Below are 25948 nucleotides of genomic sequence, written 5' to 3' on the forward strand. Positions count from 1 at the left end.
ATTGTACATAACAGGTTTTGCTGTGGTCTCACCTGGTGAACACTGGCAACTGGGACTGAATGACCTGCACCCTGACGATGACCAGCAAAAGTGTGCTTATGATGAGGACAATGAGCTTCAGAAGGGTCTGGAGGACAGCGTAGGGAAAACCATCTTTTCCTCTTAATACCTGAAGCAGGGTGTCAATCACCATGGGCAACGTGAACTGTAAAAAAAAAAAAGAAGACGATGACTTCCATGACTAAGGAAAAATATGTAAATAAATACATTTAGAGCAAATCACACAAATAGATATCCAATGAATATTTGTGCAATTTATTTATTGTAACTATTGATTTTTATTTATTTTTATTCACTCACATGCAAAGGTTTGGGGTTGGTAACAAGGCAGCATTTATTTGATCAATAAAAACATTAATATTGTAAAATTATTGCAGCATAAAATGTTTTCATGAAACATTAGGCTCCTTAATATTCCTGGGGGTATATTCTTTCCACATTTATTTAAAATTGAAATCTTTAGTAACATTATAAATGTTTACTGTCAAACATCAGTTTCTATATTTAAAAAAAATGGTTTGTGTGAGCAGGGCGGAACCTAACAGGGGCTAGTTGTAACACACAACATGGTTTAAAAATGTTCCACACATGCCAGCATATTTATTAGTTACCATATTAACACAGTATAGAGAAAAAAAATGCACCAAAATTTAAAAATAAAAAAATAACTCTTTAGTAATTATATTACTAAACATTTATTTGACAATAGCAAAAGGACATTTCTTACTTCAGTTCATATTCCACCTATTAATACTTAGTTATTATATTCTATACTTTTATTAATTCTGTTGAGAAACTATGAGAAAAGGTGAATAAAGATTTAGAGTCAATGTTCTGAAATTATTCATTATTATTATGGTTTGAACTATGATGCATTGCTGTTTTGTTTGCTGTCAAACAAACAAAACAAATATTTTCAATTATTAAAAAATAACTTATATGAAACATTTCATTTTATTGACAAAATATTTTAGTTTGAATTTTCTATTAGATCAGGTAACATTTTAAGCTGCCATATGGTCATGTTAAAATGTACCCCACCTATGGGACATCTTGTCACATTTCACTTCCATTCTTTCAGGGGAAATCAAGAAAAAAAAAGTATACACTATTAATAAAACAAAACCACATAATTGTACTAGATATAGGAAACTAATTTGGGGGAAAAGAAATACGCTAACCCCTAAGTGGACTTCCACAAACTGAGAAAGTCAAAAAGCAATAGGTTGTGCCCCGCTCATAAAAGTATTTGAATTATTAAGTAGTTAATAATAAAACAAGGCTAAATATGTAAAATATTTATTCAATTATTTAACTAGTAATAATTGTATGACTTTCTTGTATAATTCTTATATAATGCTTTGGGCTTTTTCCATTTGTGTTAGAGAAGATAGGAAACGTTGACAAGAGGAGAAAATGCTGTATTCAAACCCACACCTCCCATGTGACCACAATAGCTTAATGTGTCTGCCAGCAGGTTAACCACTAGGTCACAGTCCCGACCTCCCCCAAAAAGAAGCTCTTTCACAGTGATAAATGCTACGTTAGAGGTCGCTGCAACAAAACATTCACAAGCCACATTGGCTCTGCTCCGGATACATTAGCTCAGCGTAACATTTAATACATTATCGTTTTAAATGTTGCACTTCTAATGACTTAGGCCGATTAGAGTAATTACTTCATCTACATGCATTTGAGTGAAACATGAAAATCCAAGGGCTACTTGCGCATATGGGTTGAATTAGAGACATAGCTGAGGGCTGCGTACGGGGTGAACGGAGCAAAGATTCATCCAAGAAAAAAAAGAGCCACAGACCTCAAGATCCTGTCAGAAACAACAGCTGCTTACATTCATTCAGTTGCTAGCTCACATAAGATGATTATGCCACAGTCAATTTTGTAAAAATTTAATTGCATAATGCAAAGCGATTGGATGGCTGTCAAAAGAGCGAAGACCCCGGCAAACATCCGAGCACTAATGGACAGAATGAACGAAACGTTGCTAAGTGGCTTTTACTTGATCTTCCCATACAGATGCTAATCGGCTGCTAGTTGGGAACAATAGACGTACAATTAAAATGGGACATTTGAAAAGACTCTTTGAAGGGACACTGCATCCTTAATGTCCGAGACATGCAATGTGTACAACATCTAACTCATGTCAGTGCGTCAAAACATTTTGATTTTTGAAATCCTGCTGCTTGTTTTAAACAGAATAGGCAACAGGGTGTTTTCACATCTGGTAAGACTTGTGGTTAACAAAACTATGAGACTTTGCTGTTTTGTTTCACTGCTATTAGAAATGAGAGATGTTGCCCTGAAGTTATTTACTCAACTGTCACTTACAAAATAGTTATGTCTTGAATCGCTTTTTTTTTTCCTGGGTGGAAGGTACTGAATGCCGTATCAGATAAGAAACCTGTACAAGCTGTCGGTTATCACTTGGCTGTTACCTCAGTGTTGCTTTTCACACTCTTCTTTGAAAAACTCAATGCAGACATGCCCTCTGGGGTTTTAAACGTATTTTATATTCACACCAAATGAACTAGTGACAGACTAAACACCAAAGGAGTGTATAGGGCAAGCCGTTGAGTGATTTTCACTGTGAGAGATGGATCATTTTCCAACTGGGTTTTTTGGTATTAAACTGTCAAGATAGTGACACCAACAGACAAAAGTGTACAAATATGTCTGTAGACATCATGTGAGGCTGCGCCCCATGAGGACGCGTTAAATCTTTCCATCTGGGTAGCGGTTTCACTCTCCCTCCATCTTTCTGCCAACAAAATAAGGCTTTTAATATCAAAAAGAGAAGGATGTTTTATGACTTCCCTTAAAAGCAATATAGTTGTCTTTTTTGAACTTTCTAACAAATAAGCTTTTGATCCCCATAGCAGATCATATTGGCTTTAACCATGCACGTCAACCGGTCCTTTATTTAAGAGATGATAAATAAATGTCATTCTTACCCCTTGGGCAACAAAGACCTCATAAATACAGCATATCCCAATGACAGTAATTCCCTGCTCCTTACATAGCGTGGCAACAGCAACCAAGAACACGGTTGAAATGATGGGAGTCCACACTGAAAGAGAAAGTTGAAGACACAGAGATGATCCAGGAAAGTGATGAGACTTAAAAGAACAGTTCACCTTAAAATGAAAATGTATGTTCCCCATTTATTTCCATAGAAGGAAAAAAAAGAAAAAAACTATGAAAGTCAAAAGGGGCCATCAACTGTTTGGTTACTGACATTATTTTCTGTTCAGCAGAAGAAAGACGGCCATACGGGTTTATTTACAGAGTAAATTATTACAGATTTTTTTTATTTTAGGGTGAAGGTAAACCGTCCCCTTAAGGCTTCATCTCATACAAGCGTACTTCATTTTTAACATGTAATAGTGCTTCTGAGAAACTTTATGCATCTTCCAAACATCATTCAGAGGAAAGAAATTAGAAGACGGACCAGCTAAGGAAAACAGCCTGTTGTTGTTCTTCACAAAGAAATTGGGGAATCTCATCCCACAAGTCTCTTCAAAAGAATCAGAGAAAAACACAATATAAACAGAGCTGTCAATTTAACGTGTTAATTTAACATGATTAATTATTAAAATGTGCCCTGACAAACCACAACACCAAGAGCCGTTCGCATGACTGTGTTCTGGTGTTCGAAAACAGATAATAAATCAATAAGAATAAGCAACAGATCATGAGGATCTGTTTTTAAATTAAGTTGGCATCTTAAAAACACAGCACTTGTGCTGTAAGATGTAATGCAACAGTCAAACAAAAGTAAGAAATAAGACTTAAAGTGAACAGTATTCAATTCTAAATTACTTATCTTACTTATCTACTCAAAGTGTTTTGTGTGTAACAATATTATAGTTTAAACAGCAAATATGTATACATTTGCAATTCATTTAATTTAATAATTGGCATATCATAGAATTCATTTGATGATTATTATTGATTGACAGTCATATATATATATATATACACCCTGGACCACAAAGCTAGTCATAAATCGCACAGGTGAGTTGCATTGTTGTGGCAGTACCCAAACATACATTGTATGGGTCCAACAAACAAAAATATTTTACTTTTTTTTGTGGCAAAAATCAATAGGATATTAAGTAAAGATCCATGAAGATATTTGGTCAATTTTCTACCATAAATATATATATACAAAATGTTTTATTAGTAGTAATAGGCATTGATAAGTACTTCATTTGGACAACTTTAAAGGCGACTTTCTCAATATTTAGATTTTTTTGGCCCCTCAGATTCCAGATTGTCCTATGCATCAATGGAAAGCCTATTCATTCAGCTTTCAGATAATGTATAAATCTCAATTTCGAAAAAATGTACCCTTTTGACATACTCCGGAAGCAGCTACAGTGGAGGCCTAGCACTGTGCCAACCGAGACATTAATGATGCAGATCATGTGTCATATTATGACATAGAACATGTAAAGAACATTGGCTTAGCCTACAATACAACACTTGGATGACTAATCAGTCATGCAATTTCTTTTAAAATAAAGGTGATGGCTTATTTAAGATGAACAAAAGAAATGAAAATGAAATAAAATAAGAAAATAATCGCTTGTCATCACACAGTAAAAGGTAAAAACAAAAATATTGTGATGGGATTAACATTCTGTTAAAAAAAATATCAAGAATCACACTGGGAGGTTGACAGTATAATATAATAATTGTTGTGAAGTGCAGCAAGTCAGAAACAACATGCCAATTTGATCGATCTGTGAAACTGGAGCTGTGTACTCAAGACTTCAGGGTGGGGAGCTTGGGGAGCTTGGGGAGCTTTTGAATAAAGAGGCGAGTCGCAGCTTGCGCGTCATGTCCTAGGAATGAACTTGTTGCAGCGTGAATGTATGCATAGATTATGTGGTTATGCGATGGCAGCGCTTACCGATAGAGTGATCGGCTCCTTTTGATTTGGTGTATGCCAGAAATGCTGCCAGCAGGAAAATGGAGGACAACAACTCAGCCCTGCCAACGACACCCGTTACCTGCACATACCGAAAAAATGTGATTAAACATTTCAACAGCACAATGTGCAAATCTCCCAACACTCTTAAGAGGGGGAACTATGTTTGATCAAAATGTGCTGAACTCATGATTGTCAAAAAAATTGTCTTATGACTTAAGCATGTTTTAAAAAAATGCTTCTTATTATGCTTAGTATGAGATTGGATGGGCATGTGACAGGTGCAAGAGGAACCAGTTTTAAGCAATCAATCATAGCTCTAAAGCAGTAATCATTTTCCCTTTTCATTCATCCTGTGAGAACCTTTGCTGAAAATAATGCAAACTGTTATACAAGATAATCATTTTATAATTAATTCTTAATGTTATATACAGTCAGAAGTGTCTAAAAGCCAACCGTGCAAAAGCTCTTGACTGTATTATTTGTAAGAATTGCATGAAAATGAGTGTATGCTAGAGCTAGAACTGCAGGATTAATCGCTAAAAGATCGCGATCTTATTCCTAAATGAATCTAATGATAAATTCTATTTCTCATTCGATGTGGAGTTATGCATATAACTACTGTTCCCAGAAGGGAACAGGTACAACATGCCAATGGGAGGTACAACATGCCAATGCACCATTTTCTGAAGACACCTGTATTCACGCCTGAAAGCCCAATGACGCATGGCGATGTGGGATAGGTCACTTGCCCACAGCATATGAATGCAGTTACATGCATCATTCCCTTTGTTAAGTCAAGCTCTTCACTGAGCCTCTGATTGCGCGGGGCTCAGAGGAGTTGAACCTCTACCTCCTTCTGGGAACATAGGTTGCATACATAACTCAATGTTTCTGTTCAGTCGGTTCATTCGGTACAGCACATGACATCTAGATAAACTGGATAAACGTGCCAATTGGCAACCGAATGAACATCTTAAAACCATACCCGCACAGCACTGCAGGCACAACCAACTCCTTATATGCTATACAGAGAGCTTTCTACAATACAATGCAAAAGACGTCGCTTAGATAGCGGCTTCCCACTGGATGAGATGGAAAAGATGACAAAAAGCTGGTAAGATGAGCAGCGCACAGCCTGCATCTGCTCACTGTACCTGGGTACAACTTGCACAGGGCACTAAGCAAGTCTCCTTCAGAGATTCTACAGGGCAGGCAGCTTGAATGAAAACGCACTCCTGATATGAATTAAGGCGTATACGGTGCGTTCGGACACTACCACCAAGCGCAAATTGGAGGCAAAAGGGATGCATCTACATCACCAATACTCTTTGCTGATGCTAGTATCAATGGCAGGGCAGCATCCTTAGATCTTTAGATTCAAGTATTCTAAAGGCTCAAGCAGAAGTTCACACATAGCCTCCAGACCTACCATCAGCTCATGACGGTGCCATTCATTTTGCAAAAAAAAAAGCCTCTTAAAACCCGAAGTATACTTTGGCCGTCCGTGCCATAATTTTGGTGCTCGTACAACAGTGCATGTGCGAGTGACTTGATTGCTAGGAAACAATGTCCACTAGCATGTGTGTGCACCAAACGCCAAAGGAGTTTACCTTAAATGTGGAAAATTAAGTATACCCGGGCCTTTAAGGAAACAAAAGGCAAGCCAATGCGCACTTTGCTGCAACATCCTTAATGCCATCCCGACAATCCAAAACAACGTCCAATAAACTTCCAGAGTGGAATAGGAGTGAAATCAGCATCCCCTCAGTCGGGCACTAATATGGCGATAAAGATCCTTCCCTATACAACAAGCTTTAAATATGCACCATTTTTACTTCAAAATGCAAGCTACAATCAGATTCTCCTCCTCCTGTGGATTCTCTAGAGACCACAGTTCCTGCTGAGTGTGAAGAATCTGCCTCCAGCCTGGGACAGCAGGACTCTGCATAGAGAAAGACAGGTGTCCTAAATAGCAATGTCACAATGCTCACGTTCAATCTCTGCGCTGGCCAGCAAGAAGCCACCAAAATCAGTAACAGACCTTTCCCGTCGCACGTTCCCGCACGACTCTGCTGTAAGCGTTCCCTCGGTGGGAATGCATACAGCAGTCCTTAGCTATACTGTCTATAACGGCGTGCTTGGTTTCCGCAAAAAGATCTACATCTGCCCTGACAAAAATCGATCCCAGATTTGCACCCCTTTGCCTGCTCATATGTGACACCATTGTCTTATTTTTCTTTCTGACTAACATCTTTTCCCCAGTATTTTAACACCAGGAGAACTACTCTTTTTTATAGAGCTGTTGACCACTCTCTTCTTACAGAATCCCTTGTGCATGTCATGACGCATTTGTCGTCACTACTACACATGGTGTAACCCTGCCCAGGGGGATACCTTCTTTCATCAGATTCAGGTTTCCCAGAGGATCAGGACCTGAACACACAATGCCATTGCATCTGCTTAAATGTCACATGACATATGGCAAACTACCGAGCGGCCGGTGCCTGAACCCACACAAAGAGGAGAAAGAAAACGTGCTCGCCTCCCCAGATAAAACTGAGCCAGACAGCTGCGAAAATCCTCTGCCCTCTGCCCTCTGCTCGGCTCTGAATCTATCTCCAGGCTGAGATACAACATCCGCTGACTCAGGGCCAGCAAGCTCCTTTAATATTTATCAGGAATCCCAGAGCTCATAAATGGAAAACAAGTGCATATTTTTGTTAACACTGCCCGAATAGGCGAATCTTCTGCTCTGATGATGACACTACAGAGCCAACACCGCTTCTCCACATCTTGCAGATATGCACAGCGCTAGGGACCTAAAACTTGTAGGCAATCCCCATGATAGAGAAATTTTCTGTGCCTCGGGTGGATTTTTGCAATATGCGTCGGGAAAATCCACCGATGTAAGCCAATCCCGAGAATGCAGACGGCATAACAGTTGACATACTGTAAAGATTTTGAACTTGTAAGTGCTTGTTTAACTGCCGCAAACCTAAGAGCCATGACAAATCAACATATGAGGCTAAACACACATTTTCTTTTATTGACTTAAAACTGAGCCCGCCATCTTGCAACAAGATCATTTCCCAATCTGGATAGATTGGCAGGAGAGTTCTCACCACTGTTTTTACAGGAATCAAATAAACCAGCAAGCTTCTCTGTATCGTAGGAAAGCCAGGCCACTCTACCAAATATTTTGTTACTGCTCTTCGATACAGATCAATGCAAATCATTCCATCACTCTACTTCCACTCACACCTCGCGGGAGCTGTGATCTGCATTTGCTTGAAAAATATCGTCAGAACATTCCTCACTCGCATGCAGCGAGACGGACTAATCCTCCCAACAGTCAAAAGTTTCGCTCAGATTTAGGGGCAGCCAGAGGAACCTTGCCGTCAACACTACACTGACACTCCTCTGCCTCCACACAATCGTCCCAACTCTCTTTGGCCTCCAAAAATAGCTATCTCCGCACCTGGAACAGCATAGAGAATGCACTACATGCCTCTGGAGCAAAACGATAAAGCTGCCGGCAGTGCAAACATGCATGGGGTTGGAGATATTCAGCCTAGTGTGGGCAATTCCAAATACATCTGAGTCATCGCAAGTGTACCATGAACACCAACATGCGGTAGGACAGGGCCGAGAACTTATTTTTAGATATTTCACATGAAAGAGTTTATTAGCTATTTGTTAGCAGTGCAAAACTCAAGCTGAAAACTTCTTCAACAAGAGTCACCACAATGGGTTTTCTTGTGAACGTGGTGTAATGGTGTTCTAGCAGCGCTGAAGAACCAAGGGAATGACGCATCGCACTGTATTAATATGCTGAGGGCAGGTAACCCCACCGATGTCACCATGTGTCATGTGTCTTTCAGGCATGAATAAAAGCATCTTCAGAAAACGGCACAAGAACATAATATCCAATAGTAATTTGCTGTACTGTCAACTGACTGAATGGGAAATTCGTTTTTAAGATAATTCAGATTAATTAAACATTTTAAATAGACTGCAGCAATTAACATTTTGTCAGAACCTCTAATAAATTAGAGAATTGTAATCTACAAACAAAAAAAAGAGAGATCAAATTGTCTCAGTATTAAGTTTGTCCCTCTTTTGCTTTAATGACAGCAGTACTCAAACTCCATGACCTCAAGTTTTTGTAAAACCTGATGTCCACAACTTCTATCCAAAAAACATCTGAGACCTCATGTATAAAACTTCCCTTAGATAGTTTACATACACACAAAAGCTAGATTTTTTCAGGTTTATAAAACCATGCGTATAAATTATAGAATCATTTCCATATGCATATTCCCAGCAACATTTAAAGGGATAGTTAACCCAAAAATGAAAATTCTGTCATCATTTGCTCTCCCTCAAGTTGTTCCAAACCTGTTTGAGTTTCTTTATTCTGCTGAACACAAAAGATGATATTATGAAGAAAGTTTGTAACAAAGCAGACAGAGCAACATTTGACTACCATAGTAGGGAAAAAATACTATCGTAGTTATGGTTGCTCTATCTGCTTTGTTACAAACATTCTTCAAAATATCATATTTTGTGTTCAGCAGAATAAAGAAACTCATACAGGTTTGGAACAACTTTACGACATTAGGAAAATCATCAGGGTTTTAAGTGTTATTCTCATTCTTTTCCATTGGCTGAATCGTTTTTTATTTTTTTTTAACTAATCAAATTTATGCAATTTTGCCTGTAAGGTTAACATATATTTTAGGATGTTTATACAGCCTAATGAAAATAGATACTCTTACTTTTTTCTTTTTTGCAGTGCAAATATATCTGACAAAACGTGCAAATCTTACAGTTTCCTTCAAATCATATCCTTCAAATACAATGGAACTTTCCACAATCTTAAGGAAGATCACGAAAGGAGTTATCATTAGGCTACTATCTTCCAGCACACAACATCAACAGCACACCTTTGTGCAGTAGTTTTACAGTATTGTCATCGGACCTATCAAACCGACCAATGGACCGCTCAACCACTGAACTAATCCAGCAGTCTGCCATAATATCAGTCAAGAGCGCATCACTGATCTCAATGCTCTCGTGATAAATATTTTCTCGGAACATGAGTTCTGCAATTAAGTTTAAAAGACGAACTGCCGTACACCTATCACTCCTCGCTGACATTAAAACATAGCTGTGTAAGAGGAAAAGTGTTTTCATATAAATTCATACTATTTTTATTTAACTTCTGGATAATTGCTTTATGTCATTTGAATGCTTATCTCCATTTATGAGGGCGGAATATTTAATCTAAATGTGCATATAAAACCGTTCTGTTTACTTAATAATTTTGCACACTTCAGAAAAAGAGTGTCTATATTTAAAAGTTTATTGAACTGTGGAAAACTGTGTACGCATTTTTCATTGTGCCCACGAGCATCGCTTATGCATCAGGGTCCTGGTGCTTTAATGGGACCAAAATCTGACCTTTTGAAGAGTTCACATGCTCAATGTCACAAATTTGCTTATTTAATTAGTGACCTTGAAATATTTCTCATTCACTGAACGTCATAGCATTATCAAATTTTCCTCCTAAACTTTATTTCCAGATTTAAATTGGATTATGATAAGCTGTTTTATAGTGTGTCTGATTTGTACCTCAGTAGCAAAAATGGCATTGGAGTTTGTGCATTTCTGTGAATCGCTAATCAAAATAAATTGGCCGATAACTGTGAAACAAAAGATTTGTTTTGCTCATATCATCGCTCAGGAATGTTCATGAAAGACTCCTTGGGGCATTTTTCAACTTTTCATAGAAAGCAATGTACTATACATCAATTATATGTTTAGACTACATCAAGACATTCTAAAGAGGAGCACTGTGGATGGTATAAATGGTATGACAGAGATAGATTAAAATCAGATTAACACAGTTCCAGTTCTTTTGTTACCCGCATGAGGACTAATCCCCCAACCATTTTACTAGGAACCCAGATTTTTTTTACTGATAAATAACCAACGGTTCTATAGTAATACACATTGTAATCAGATAGCATACCACTGCACTCAGCTACACAGTTAAATCAAAGCCTCTGTTTTTTCAACCGCTTTCAAGAATTTTGACCGTATGAACTTCAAACAAGTGATACCTCACTTAAAAAGAAAGGACAGCGTATGAAATAGGAAACAAATATTGACTGAAATGAAAAGGGCCCAATTTCAAACAGTGTTTCCATGGTAATGTACAACTGTTTACATGCAATGCACATTGGGACATAAAGCTCTATCTATTACTGCCACCATGAGGCGGCATCTGCAAAGTCAGTTTATATTCATGTTGAAGTGCTTTTATCCCAAAGTTAATTTCCTCAAGCAACAAAGGTGAAACTATAACACTATAACAAGGTCAACCAGCAGCATGAGGATAAATAAAGCAACTTTACAGTAGTAAAAACGAATTAATTCCTTCTGACATTCACATGTCAGAAAGACATGTGTATATATATATAAACATAATCTGTTAAAGTTCCTAATGGTTCCTAATTTTCTTTTGGAGGTCTCCTACAATAGGTTTAAATGCACCACCCAAGGATGAAATATGATTTTTCCCAATGAATTCTCTCATAATATACATTACAACTTCCCCTCTTTTCTCACAGTGTCTGAAACAGTTCGATCAAGGATCTGCTTTTTAGATCTCTCTAAACCCCTCCTTTCTGACATCCTACTCTGCTCTGACTGGTCAAAATGCCCAGTCTGTTGTGATTGGTCCACCCCTTACAGCACGTGTCCGAAACAAAACGGCCATTACAATATCTAAATTTCAGATCCGGATCTTCCTCAGCACTTGATACACAGTGATACCGCATCAATTCGAACCTGAGTTCTCGTCCAATGGAAGTGCGTACAAAGTGGATTGTGCGTACAAAGTGCCTTGAAAGGAGATACACTGATCGGCTTACTGTGGTTAAACGGTCAAATGCACACAGAATTATGTCAAAATGCCTGTCTTGGCAAGTATTCAGATAAACGCAGTCAGTTTTGGAACTTAAATAGTTGAAAAAACATGTTGTGTAACAATATATTGGATCCGTGCATAAACTTAAAGTGACAGCAGCCTAATAAACTTGTTGCTGTGGTAATCAAAAAGAGAATCTCTGTACTTGACTGAAAAACTTTAGTCTGCAACTTTAGCATTAATCTGCATTTAATTTGTACAATATAAACTATCCTATGTTATGTAGTATTTTTTGATTACTTAAATTTCTGTAGTATTTATTACCCGAATTGTTACACCCACCTGAAAAGCCTTGTTTATTAGTGCTGTCAAACGATTCATCGCATCCAAAATAAGTGTGTATACATACCATATGCGTGTGTACTAATTATAACGATTATGTATATATAAATACACAAACATGAATGCATTTAAGAAACATTATTCTTATTATATATATGTGTGTGCATGTCAAATATACATAATTATACATAAGTACTATGTACATAAGTATTAAAATAAGTACACACACTACATGTAAAAAAAAACATTTACGTTGGAAGCAGTTAATTGTTTGACAGGCCTAGTGTTTATTTTATTTCTCTTTTTATTTTACTGCATTTATGTCTGCTGTTGTTTGCAATTTATCGATTAATTATTATTTTATTACAGATTTTTTTAATGATTTTTTCAAAAGTAGATCTTAGTTTTATATGCTGTCCATTATAGTTCTTAGAAAGAAAATTAGAATCAGCAAAAATCAGTATAGGCAGGTCACACTTCAGAAACCGGAATCAGCCAAGAAAATTGCAAACAGCGCATCGTTATTTAAAATGACATAATAGATACTTACAGCTTCTGTGTGAATAGGATGGACCGCAAACAGCAGGGCTGCTATAAGGCTGGTGCTTCGGTCCAGGAGCAGACGACAGAAGTGGAGAAAGAGGACACACACCACGGCATGAAGAACCACATTGAGGAGGTGGTACGACGAGGAGCTCAACTCGCTGAACAGGTAATTGAGGCGGAAAGTGAGAACAGTGAGCGGCCGATAGGATTTATGGCTCCTCTCCTGAAAAAAAAACAAGGTTGGATAAGACTCCAAAACAAAATAATATCATCTTGAGAAAGCTAGCTGAAGTTGTAGAAAGATGTACTACCTCTGACATAGGTGTGCCCCAGAAGTCATTGAGGAAGAGGTTCTTCAGCGGTGTGGTGGGACGAAGGTCTTTGTTATCCAAGATTGCGGAGACATCATCAAAAACAAAACCACAGAACAGGCTGTTCCAGTAGCAGCCCACCACCAGTCCAGTCAAAAGACAGATCTCCTTCCATGACACTACAGCCATCGCTGACGTGAGACCTCATTGAGCACTGCAAAGGCAGACGAGTAACAACTGGGACTCCTGACATGGTTACAAAATCATTTGAATTCAGGCATTGTTCCTAATGAATCACTCAGACCTGTGTGTGAACTGATTGCTGATGCCAGTCATTTTAAAACTGGCCTCATAATATATTCACATAGGACCTTGGTGAAAACATGGTATTCAAAATGTCAAGTCAAATACACCAAGGACCTCTTAATGAGAGCAATTTTAAGGTTCATGATTTTTATAGCACCCCCAATAGGCTGAGACAACTGAGATTTATGTAGACACCCTACATTTGGTAAATTAATGAACTACATACATTTACCAAATTTCATCACAATTACTTATTTGAACTAGAAATTTTAGCTGTTTAGTACACTTGGCCACACCCTGCATTCTTCATTAGCCTCAGGTGGCCATATGGAAGTTATGACTGTTCAAATGACAAAATTTGAACTCATAGACTCATAATAGGCACCAAAAAAAAGGAGAAAAAAAAAACTAGAACTAATTCGCAAAAAAAATCCAATATTACGGAAAGGTGTCCATGACTCATTGTAAGGCAGAGGGAGTATGTTACTTTATTTATTATTTTATTCAATAATAATATAATGAAAAATAGTGTTGTCATTTGTTGTTAACAAAATATTTTTAAAATGTGTTCATTAAAATAAATTTGAAACAAAATAAAATATTAATATTGAAACTCAATTTGAACAAACTCAGAAACTGAAATAATTTTAAGAAGAATCATAATTACTAAAATTAAAAAAAAAATAAAGCCAAATAGAAAATGTAAAAAACAAACACAAATATATATATAGCAGAAATCAATCACTACACAATCACAATCACTATTTAAACAATCTTTTCCATATTTAATTTATTCTGACGACCTTTCCATGCCTGGAAAACTATTTTTAAATCTCCTTAAATGCCCCATGACCTTTATATCCTTGTTTAAATGGCTGCATTGTGAACTTTTTTTGCAAACCTACACTAATAAATCAGCAGAATGATCATAATAATAGAATAATTCGTTGAATTGAACGAAGCAGAGAACGCGCAGCCCCATAAATCATGACCTGCCCATCTAGCTATCAGTTAGCATTTGTTTTTCATAGATTCATTGAATAATGCTGATATTACATTATGAAAACATCAATGCAACATCCATCCCTAATAACTAAGATCAATGTACTGATGTTTAAATGAACAAGACACTGGTCTGATCAAAGATCAAGTCTAAGTTAAGCTGATCCATTAGCATTCACTGACTTTAATAATTTAAACATTCAGCCTGATCGTCAGGATTTAAATAGATTGACAACTCACCTTGTCATGTCTGGTAAAAAAAAAAACGAAATGAAAAGAGAATGTGTGTGTTTATTTTGGCTGAAGCAGCAAGTTCGATCTAAAGCATTGAATTAACAGGGACCAAAACTACTTCCGGTTCAAAATAAGCAGAATAAAAGTAGTGAATTACAAAGTACTGTAGTTATAGGACTTTATATTTCGGCAATGTCAGCTCACTGAAAATATATCTACTGATATACATATGTATATCTTTGTATATGTATAAAATGTCTATATTATATCCATAGTAATGAATTTACCGCATAATAAGAATATTTTATTGTCACAAATCGTATGGCGTAAAATCAAGAAACCAGAGACGAATTTACCACGTACTGCTTTACGACTGTTTTCCCGGTTGCCTAGCAGCAGCCAGCAAAGGGAACACAAGATGGCTAGGCTGTTTTATCAATAAGGTCTGAATGCGTGATTTCCAGCGTCTTTTTATGTATGTATACAAAAAGTGCATGTGTGATATTTAGAAACACATTTAAAACCAATATAAAGTTTATAATAAAGCTAACAAACTAAACAAATGTGACTAATTGCATAGTGTTGATCTTGGATTTTTGGTGTTTCCTGAGATGTTTCTTGCTAATATCTAGCTTGTCTTTTGACCCCTTTTTAGTATAATTATACTACTACTATGCGTCGTTATATGAGGATGTATTCATTGTGTCCTGTGGGAAGCCTTTGTGGATGGATAAAAATACTGTATATTAACATTACATTTCTCTTTCTGTAGAAAATCTGGCATAACACTACTACCAGGTCAATCTGTTGTTAGGGTCAGCACTTGTAGGACAGTCGCACAGGAGCTGAAAGATGCCTGCAGCCGCAGACTGGAAGCTGCTCATGGGAGTAGACCCAGAGGATCTGGGAGATGAGGATGAGAAAATCTGTGATTTGATTATGATGGTATGTGTGTCATTTTAAGGCGTACAAATTGTGACGCAAATTGCGGTTTTGATAAGTTGCATTGATCAGGAAATTATAGCCACATTATTGAATGAAGTCTTCTGTGTTTAATAACATTCTGTAGTAGAAATTACATTGATGGAAACAGTATTTCAATATTATATATTTGTATATGTTGTGTGTGTGTGTGTGTATATATATATATATATAGCCATTTGCTAAAATCATTTTTTTTTTAAATAATCTCTCATTAATGTACACATAGCACCCCATATTGGAAGAAAACAGAATTGTTGAAAAGTATTCAGACCCTTTGCTCAGTATTTAGTAGAAGCACCCTTTTGATCTAATACAGCCATGAGTCTTTTTGGGAAATTTTTGCAAGTTTTTCACACCTGGATTTGGGGATCCTCTGCCATTCCTCCTTGCAGGATGGTAAACGTTGGTGGACAGCCATTTTCAGGTCTCTCCAGAGATGCTCAATTGGGTTTAAGTCAGGGCTCTGGCTGGGCCATTCAAGAACAGTCACGGAGTTGTTGTGAAGCCACTCCTTTGTTATTTTAGCTGTGTGATTAGGGTCATTGTCTTGTTGGAAGGTGAATCGTTGGCCCAGTCTGAGTTCTTGAGCACTCTGAAAAAGGTTTTCATTCAGGATATTCCTGTACTTGGCCACATTCATCTTTCCCTCGATTGCAACCAGTCGTCTTGTCCCTGCAGCTGAAAAACACCCCCACAGCATGATGCTGCCACCATCATGCTTCACTGTTGGGACTGTATTCGACAGGTGATATTTTTCTCCACGTATACTGCTTAGAATTATGGACAAAAAGTTCTTCAGACCAGAGAATCTTATTTCTCACCATCTTGGAGTCCTTCAGGAGTTTTTTTTAGCAAACTTTCATGCGTCTTGCAATGAGGAGAGGCTTCCGTCGGGCCACTCTGCCATAAAGCCCTGACTGGTGGAGGGCTGCATTGATGGTTGACTTTCTACAACTTTCTCCCATCTCCCGACTGAATCTCTGGAACTCATCCACAGTGATTGTTGGGTTCTTCTTTACCTCTCTCACCAAGGCTCTTATCCCTCGATAGCTCAGTTTGCCCGGACGGCCAGCTCTAGGAAGGGTTCTGGTCGTCCCAAACGTCTTTCATTTAAGGATTATGGAGTCCATTGTGTTCTTAGGAACCTTAAGTGCAGCAGAATTCTTTTTGTAACCTTGGGCAGATCTGTGCATTGCCACAATTCTGTCTCTGAGCTCTTCAGGCATTTCCTTTGACCTCATGATTCTCATTTGCACTGACATCTACTGTGGTCTTATATAGACAGGTGTGTGGCTTTCCTAATCAAGTCCAATCAGTATAATCTAACACAGCTGGACTGAAATTAAGGTGTAGAACCATGTCAAAGATGATCAGAAGAAATGGACAGCACCTGAGTTAAATATATGAGTGTCACAGCAAAGGGTCTGAATACTTAGGACCATGTGATATTTCAGTTTTTCTTTTTTTAATAAATCTGCAAAAATGTCAACAGTTCTGTGTTATTCTGTCAATATGGGGTGCTGTATGTACATTAATGAGAAAAAAAGAACTTAATTGATTTTAGCAAATGGCTGTGTTAGGGGTTAACAGCTTATGACCCAGGACCAGTAGTGAAGAAATGAAGACAGAGTCAGGATTGCAATTACTTAAAAGAAAAATTTACTTAAGAATAGTTTGCAGTTTCAAAAGCAGAAGCCAGCTTCAAGTCTCACAAGGAGTTCATAGGCCGCGCTCCCTCTCTCACCGTCTCGTTGCCTCGCCCTATCGTACATACAATTGTCCCAACAGTTATACCGTTTTCAAGGTCTTATCCACGTCATTACTGCAATGTGGATGGTTCTGATTGGCTCAGAGACAATGCACAGTCATGGTAAATTTCCACTCGAGTCAGTTAATCTGATGCACGTTTCCACTGACGTGTCACTTGTTGATGCTTTCACCCCAGAATTAGGCCCGCAGTGACCTTCCAGATCTGGAGCAGGCGCCAGCTTGCCCAGAACAACAAGTCCACCCATCTCTTAGGGTGCCCATTGACACCATTCTGATCTGTAACACAGAATATTGCGCACATACACAGATACACAGTCTCTCCAAGGTTGGAGCTGATTAAGCTCCAGTTCTAACTAGTTCTTACCAAAACATACTGATAACATGTGCTTTCTTTTAGTGAGAGGGACACACAATAGTACAGGCAATATTCATCTTGACTTTTTAGTGTTTCAGTAAAAGGAAATATAAAAGGAATAAAACATAATAAATTAAATGAAAGACAAATCCATATTTCATATCTGGAAGCCGGGCTAAGTGAGCAAACCCTGTTGCTGCACTCCTGACATGTTAGGGGTGTGTGATACCTCCAAAATCCAAACATATGACCTTGTTGCCAGTGTTTAGTGACATATCACACAACTCTAGGCCAGACCCTCAGTCACTCCTCAGAGACCAAATATACACTTTAGAAAACAAGAAACTAAAACAAAATCATAACTGGATAGAATCATTATAATAATATAGGTAATATAGGAAGATAAATATTAATTAAGGTTTTGATTATGAAGTTAATTAGGATATAAATATATACAGGTATATTGAAGCGGCAGTGGATTTCAGAATCCCCCCCTTCAGCTGCAATATAACAAAGAGTGAAAAATTTAAGGGGGTCTGAATACTTTTTGTACCCACTGTGTATATATACAGTATGTATACTGTGGAGACATCATCAAAGACAAAACCACAGAACAGGCCAGAATAGTGATATGCCATGCAAACATTTCTTAAACATGAACATGCATGTGTGTGTATTTATAGATGCATAATAATTGTACACAGTACACATACATTATATACATACATCTTTTATTTTGGATGCGATTAATCGATTTACCAGCACTAGTTACAAAGTTACAATGCTTGGATAGTGTTTGTATCTGAGGTGCCATGTTCAAAATGTGAATAACTTTCCAGCTAAACTTTTAAATCTTTATCCTGGGCTTTGCTTCCAGACTAACATCTGCTTGTTGGAATGTGCAAGGGACAAAAACATTCTTCCTGCAAATTCATCTGATAATCATGCTTTTCCTTCCCATGTAGGTCAAACCACGGGACCTGAAAGCAGATGATTCAGAGAAAATGATTCAGTTATTTAGAATCTCACAAACACTCCTGAGGGTAAGACTAATCCACCATTACCACACATCTGCTTCTTTCATTTGGAAACCTTTGAGTTTTATTTCTTTCAATTAAATAATCTGGTTATTGAAGTCTTGCCATCTGCAGTTGCCTTCAATCATTTTGATGGCTAGATGTTATGTTTGATGTCTTTCTGACCCTCAGATGAAACTGGATGAAATTAAATGTGCCTATGAAGTTGTAGACAGCGCAGGTGTGGATCAAGCAAGAATTGGTATGGACAGTCTTTATTAGATTTGCATTTCCTACATATAATAAAAGTGCCTTAAAGGGATAGTTCATCCAAACATTTAAATTTGATGTTTATCTGCTTACCCCCAGGGCATCGAATATATAGGTGACTTTGTTTCTTCAGAACACAAATTCATATTTTTAACTCAACCATGTGAATGGTAACATATGAGAGCTATGAGAGTAAAAAAAAATATGCACATACAAATCCATATTAAACCCTGCGGCTCGTGACGACACATTTATGTCTTAAGACACGAAACGATGAAACCGAAGAAGAACCTACAGAAGAAACAGTCACCTATATCTTGGATGCCCTGGGGATAAGCAGATACACATTACATTTTTGGGTGAACAATCCCTTTAATGTTGTCTGGCTGTCACCAGACCAAGCTCAATTTAAAATTGAACATTGGTCTGGGAAGTATCTCTGTATTTTCTTACTGCACAAGGGGCGTAATCAATTGGCATTATTCAAATAACTCTGTATGCAATTGCATAGTCCTTCAACCAATCAGACCACACAAGGCATGATCAATGGACAACGACCCATCGTTTCTCTATCTGTCATTGTGTTAAACCCGCCCATGGCGTGCCAGGTGGATAAGCCAGTCTGTGATTGGTTCCCACAAAAGTGTAAGTGTAACAGAAGCAGTAGAATTGAATGTACCGGTTTCCAGATTGAGTTGCTGGGCAAAAGTTGCAGATCAGGTTGGGTTTACCCAGTCTACCTTTATTGCCTTTTTTGACTCAAGGACACTTCACAAAACATTTTCATTAATAAACCATGTACTGGTTTCATCAGAATTTATCATGCAAATGACATCAATGGTAATTCGCTTTTGAAAGCAGAACAAATCGGGAGATTTTAAAACCTAAACTTAAATTCAAACCCAATGCTGAAATAATCTAACAAAGCTTAAATGGATGCATTAAGCGCTAGAGCTTTGCGAGCAATGTCAATGTTTCAAACAACATAATATTTCATGGTTTATTGTAATTTTGCAATTTATTTAGTAATATATTTATGCTTGCTTATTGAATGATTGCAGAAAATGAGCTGAAAGCTAAAGTCCTGAAGTTGGAGGGTGAGCTGGAGGTAAGGGAGGAATTTCACTTATAATTGCTTATTATGTGCCTTTTGTGAGCTGTCTGTGTACAAGTCCTTAAGAGGATTACTGGCTTTGTTCCCATGTATGTTGCTTTCTGTTATAACTATAATTGTTCTACACATCACATTTCTTTTGACATGTTTATGGTTGTAAAAAAAGGGAGATGTCATTGAGCCGCACAGCTCACCAGTGTCACCGATATAAACAGATGGAGAGTTTTGGGTCTTGAGCTTCATTCAGATACGTCTCACTTCCTGTCCAGATGGCCCAGCGTGTGATGGGAGGGGGGGACACACGTTTCCTCCGGGATGAGATTCACCAACTGGAGAGTCACCTGGAGCGCAAGGAGAAAGAGGTGATCCAGCTAGAGAAAGAAATGGGCAAGGAGAGGAAAGCCAATGAGGAGGTAGGTAGCACTTTCCACAAATAGGAAAACACTTTTCTGTTAAAGTTATTTTAAGGTGTTTCTTTTTTTACAGTATACTGTTACACGTCACATGTATTCATTATAGTAATAACAGTAAATTAAGCATAATTCCAAGCAACTCACCCTAAAGCAAAGTCTAACCCTAATTATATATTAGTACATGTTGTTAATAAATATGACTTTACTGTATAATTACACTGTAGCCTATAAGATGTCAAACATTAAGCTATTAAATTTCCTATCAATTAAATACAAATCTTTTTTACTATATCTTTTGTAACAAGGCTTGAATTTGTGTAAAAATGTTGATTATTCACTTGTCTTCCTTCTATGTGGTAGAAAGCATTCAAGTGATGATTTTAAGGAATCATTCTTTTTGCATAATGAAGAAAATAGGGTTTGGGTATTAAAATATTAAAGGTGGAGTTTGTAAATTGTAGTGAATTGCAACCGCCACCGCTCATCCCTCCCTTTCGAAGCCAATAGAAAAGCTATGGTGGCCGACACAGGACAAAGATGTTTTCATCAGCAGAGAGTAGCTAGCGCTCTGTAGATCAGTTTGTCCGTTTAGGTCTACTGTAGAAACATGACGGCGCAAAATGATGACTTCACTGTAAGGGGGCCTGTGGTATATGTAGATAGAAATGGTTTATTCTATGGTAATAAAAACAAAACACTTCATTATTTAAGGTCTTTATAGACTACTGTATACATAGTTATGTGTATTATATTGCATTTCTGTCAATAGATTCTCATAAATACTACATACTGCGCCTTTAGATTATTCATTGAATTAATTGGTTATTAATCCAGTTGAAAATGTCCAAATTATATTTTTTAACTGTTAAAAATGAATAAATGTCTTGTTCATTAAAAGCAAAATACCACAAAAATGTCAAAGTATAATAATAAGAAAAATACTGCAGTTGCAGGTGTAGGATTGATAACAGACTAACTGTTTTTTTCACAGCTGGCTCTCCGTGCTGAAGAGGCAGAGGAGAAGAACAGGAAACTGAAAAGAGAGGTATGTCCAATCCTGTTCTGGGCCTGCATAGTGCTTTTTTGGGACATCTTAATTCTTCTTGCTGTTCTTTCAATTATCCATTCCATTATCTCTCTTATATCACCTTGTCTTCTCAGCTTTATTCTCTGACTGACCGTTCATTATTTTATGCATGCCTGTTACTGTATTGTTTACTTGCTGTCATCTCTTGTCACTGCCCCTCAAGATAAAGCAGCTTACAAAGAAGGTAAGACCCCAGATTAGGCAGAATTAGAGTAGCCAGTCTATTTATTAGAAACATGTTTATGTCAAATTGAACTGCACCACCAGTCTGATCTGATAACCAAAAAGTGGCATTGAAGAAATTCAAATGTTTGGAATATGACAGAATGTTCCATTAAGTTCCATCAATTTCAAACTTAACCTTGATTTTGTGATTAAAATACAGTTTTCTTTACAATTTCCAATGCAAAATGAATAAAACAATTAAAATTGTTATCATTTTTTGATTATAAATAAAACAGTTTATAACAATTATTTGTTATTGCCATTAAGTTATTAATTTTGCGTAATGTTTTGAAATGATATAGCTATACTTTAACTTCATAAAAAGGCTTTTGCTGGAAAACAGTATATGGCATATGATGCAGCATATTACTGATTTGTTGATCATTTTCTATTTTTACTAATACTAATACTTTTACATTTTTTGCAATTTCAATAAACATTAGCTAGTAAGACAATTGTATTTTTTTCAGTGTAACTGGCAACAATAAAATCTGATGTGCATGATCAATGCAACACTCTCTCCTTGATAGAACAAGCGCCAGTTTCACAACTGGCCCGAAACTAGTCCATCAGTACATTATTATTCTTAAGCCTTTAGAGAGTGTTCCACTGCTGTGCAGTTAAAATGTTATGCTATAATATAACACCCTGGAATGATATCCACTCATTTAGCAGTAAATCATGTTTGACAGTAGGATGAGTAATGAATTTGTTCATTATTGCAGAACGAACAGCTGCAACAGGATATTGAATTCTACAGAAAGGAAATAGACAATAGAGAGCCTCTTCAGACCAAAGAGGAGAGCAATGAGATTCAAAGGAGACTTACCAAAGCCAACCAACAGCTCTACCAATGCATGGAGGACCTGCAGGTAATTCCCAAATGACCTTCAGGCTGCCATATAATGCCATCATAACATGGCATGATCACTGCCTTGCATAATATATGCTGCTCTAATGCTTTAGTACTCCTTTAAACATGGCATGTTTAACACAACATTACACATATAACACATTATGTTATTACATTATTCTACATAAAGTTCAAATTTTAATTTATTTTAATTTTGATGATTATAACTGAAAATTAATGTCTCAGAAAATTATAATATTGCGAAAAGGTTCAATATTAAAGACACTTGCCGCCACACTCTAATCAGCTAATTAACTCAAAACAACTGCAAAGACCTTGGGGAAGACTGCTGACTTGACAGTTGTCCAAAAGATGACCATTGACACCTTGCACAAGGAGGGCACAAAAGGTAATTGCAAAAGAGGCTGGCTGTTCACAGAGCTCTTTGTCCAAGCACAGGGATACTTCACCGCTTTTTTATATTAAACTATGTTATTCCCTTAAAGGGATCCCCTGGTGTTGAGACTTGTATGGCTTAATATAACATAAATGATGTCTCTTACTGAATTATGTAGTAGAAAACCCATGAAAGATCTACGTTATTTAAAAAAATCGATTTTATATTTGGACCATGGGCGGCGCCATTTTGTTTGCGTTCTAGGTTGATGACGTAGATTGGTTGAACTCCTCAATCAGCTGGCGTTACCCGTAGCTATTTTTTACCACAACGCAACTCGAAAATTGTTTCAGAGTTAAACAAAACCAATGAATTGCTTTGTAATTGTACTTAAAACACACTCAAACATACATGTGCACACAAACTCACCTACACAAGTCACAAACAGATCGGCGGGCGCGCACACACACCTGACAGACTGCTCTCTCATTCGAGGTGTTATGGGCTGCTCTCGTCAGTCTCCACGACAGGGGCTGAATCCGAAATCGACCCCCTATACCCTGAAATAGGGCATTATTTGAAGGGACGGCCATAGTGTTGTCCGACACCATAGTGGACATGTTTGAGTGCAGTCATTCAGTCTCACGTTCACCGCAATAACGAGTGTACAGCCGATTTACACACAACAGCTGTCCGACTTCACGCACTCGATCGTCTTCATTCACTCCTTCAAGTTGTATTAGTGAACAAAAGTAGCGAAAGTAATTTGTGTCTTAAAAGTGAAAGTTTAAAGATTGAGGTTAATTCACTGAGCGTGCTCAAACTTTAATGCACAAACCAATCCCATGCATCATCACCAAAACATCCTGCCTCTCTTCCTCACGTTAACTTATCCCATCATCCTACCTAGATATTTCCCTCTGCTGGATACATTAGGCATTACAGTTAATCTACTGCATATCAACAGTCTATCTATGATATCAACACAGGGAATAGTGATGTATGTGCGCACGCAGTGCGTGTGTGTTCGCGCCAATCTGTTCGCGCCTCATATGTGTGTGTGTGTGTGTGTGTGTGTGTGTGTTCGCGCCGATCTGTTGGGGTGTGTGTGAGTCTGTGTGAGCGAGAGAGTTTGTGTCCACATGTATGTTTGGGTGCGTGAAGTCGGACAGCTGTTGTAAATCGGCTGTACACTGCGGTGCAACGTGAGACTGAATGACTGCACTCGAACATGTCCACTATGATGTCGGACAACACTACAAATGGCCGTCCCTTCAAATAATGCCCTATTTCAAGGTAAAGGGGGTCGATTTCGGATTCAGCCCCTGTCATGGAGACTGAGCAGCCCAACATCTCGATTGAGACAACGCGTCTGTCAGGTGTGTGTGCCCGGCCGCCGATCTGTTTGTGTAGGTGAGTTTGTGTGCACATGTATGTTTGAGTGTGTTTTAAGTACAATTACAAAGCAATTCATTGGTTTTGTTTAACTCTGAAACAATTTTCGAGTTGCGTTGTGGTAAAAATAGCTACGGGTAACGCCAGCTGATTGAGGAGTTCAACCAATCTACGTCATCAACCTAGAACGCAAACAAAATGGCGCCGCCCATGGTCCAAATATAAAATAGATTTTTTAAATAACGTAGATCTTTCATGGGTTTTCTACTACATAATTCAGTAAGAGACATCATTTATGTTATATTAAGCCATACAAGTCTCAACACCAGGGGATCCCTTTAACTAAAACGAGTTGATACATACCTCTCTCATCTGAGTGCGTGCACTTAATCGCTCTGACGCGCGGTGATGATCTGATAGCCCACTAAGCCCAGTTAATTCACTATGGTACCAAACAGAGATGAAGTTAGAATCAACCAAACACCTCCACATTTTCCCTATTTAAATACAGTTACACGAATAGTTGAACAACCTAGTATGGTGACATAAAATAAAACATGGCGCTTTTCTAAGCGGATTAAAAAGGAAAACTATAATGTATGGCGGAATAGCACTTCTGAGAGTACTTCGACTCTGCGCAGTAAAAAGTCCCGCCTGAAACATCTCTCACATCTCCCCCTCTCCCCTTATTGACAGAAATGAGAGAGGGAGGAGAAACTTGTAATCTGTAACCTATCACATTTCAAAAGTAAAGAGCCCCGCCTGAAAAATCCTCCCTCACGTCTCCCCCTCCCTCTGTCATTTCTGTCAATAGGGGGGAGGGGTAGATGTTTCCGGCGGGACTTTTTACTGCGCCGAGTCGAAGTACTCTCAGAAGTGGTATTATGCCATACATTATAGTTCTCCTTTTTAATACACTTAGAAAAGCGACACGTTTTATTTTATGTCATCATACTTGATCGTTCAACTATTCGTGTAACTGTATTTAAATAGGGAAAACGTGGAGGTGTTTGGTCGCTTCTAACTTCATCTCTGTTTGGTACCATAGTGAATGAACTAGGCTTAGTGGGCTAAGCTAAATGCTATCAGAGCGTCATCGTGCGTCAGAGAGATTTAGTGCACACACTCAGATGAGACAGGTATGTAGTAACTCGTTTTAGTTAAGGGAATAACATAGTTTAATATGAAAAAGCGGTGAATGGGGATTAAAAAGGGATTAAATCCCTTTAATAGAGTGCGAATGGAAGGAAAAGACGTGGTAGAAAAAAAGTGTACAAGCAATAGGGATAACCGCACCGTGGAGAGGATTATGAAACAAAACCCATTCAAAAAAGTGGGGGAGATTTACAAAGAGTGCACTGTAGCTGGAGTCAGTGCTTC

General features: G+C 37.8%; 2 protein-coding genes across 5 annotated transcripts in view; one reads left to right on the forward strand and one right to left on the reverse strand.

Moving 5' to 3' along the window:
* Positions 1-14832, reverse strand: part of tmtc3 (transmembrane O-mannosyltransferase targeting cadherins 3) — a 41215-nt gene extending 26383 nt beyond the window's left edge. The window contains exons 1-6 of one of the 2 annotated variants that reach the window (XM_067436220.1): positions 14696-14832; positions 13148-13361; positions 12841-13059; positions 4994-5093; positions 3030-3145; positions 33-205 (exon numbers count right to left, since the gene is read on the reverse strand). In XM_067436220.1, the coding sequence (XP_067292321.1) occupies positions 33-205; positions 3030-3145; positions 4994-5093; positions 12841-13059; positions 13148-13336 (797 nt within the window). In that variant the 5' untranslated portion in view covers positions 13337-13361; positions 14696-14832. Of the gene's footprint in view, positions 1-32; positions 206-3029; positions 3146-4993; positions 5094-12840; positions 13060-13147; positions 13394-14695 lie in introns of both variants that reach the window. The other variant, XM_067436221.1, reaches the window with a different exon arrangement.
* A 246-nt stretch (positions 14833-15078) lies between these two features.
* The window catches only part of cep290 (centrosomal protein 290), a 46109-nt gene continuing 35239 nt past the window's right edge, over positions 15079-25948 (forward strand). For 2 of the 3 annotated variants that reach the window (XM_067437184.1, XM_067437185.1), the window contains exons 1-9: positions 15079-15164; positions 15462-15634; positions 18764-18841; positions 19007-19076; positions 20146-20192; positions 20468-20611; positions 21603-21656; positions 21862-21882; positions 22649-22795. In XM_067437184.1, the coding sequence (XP_067293285.1) occupies positions 15542-15634; positions 18764-18841; positions 19007-19076; positions 20146-20192; positions 20468-20611; positions 21603-21656; positions 21862-21882; positions 22649-22795 (654 nt within the window). In that variant the 5' untranslated portion in view covers positions 15079-15164; positions 15462-15541. The remainder of the gene's footprint in view (positions 15165-15461; positions 15635-18763; positions 18842-19006; positions 19077-20145; positions 20193-20467; positions 20612-21602; positions 21657-21861; positions 21883-22648; positions 22796-25948) is intronic. The other variant, XM_067437186.1, reaches the window with a different exon arrangement.

The sequence above is a fragment of the Pseudorasbora parva genome, chromosome 25 (genome assembly GCF_024679245.1).
Source record: "Pseudorasbora parva isolate DD20220531a chromosome 25, ASM2467924v1, whole genome shotgun sequence".
NCBI classification, from domain to species: Eukaryota; Metazoa; Chordata; class Actinopteri; order Cypriniformes; family Gobionidae; genus Pseudorasbora; species Pseudorasbora parva.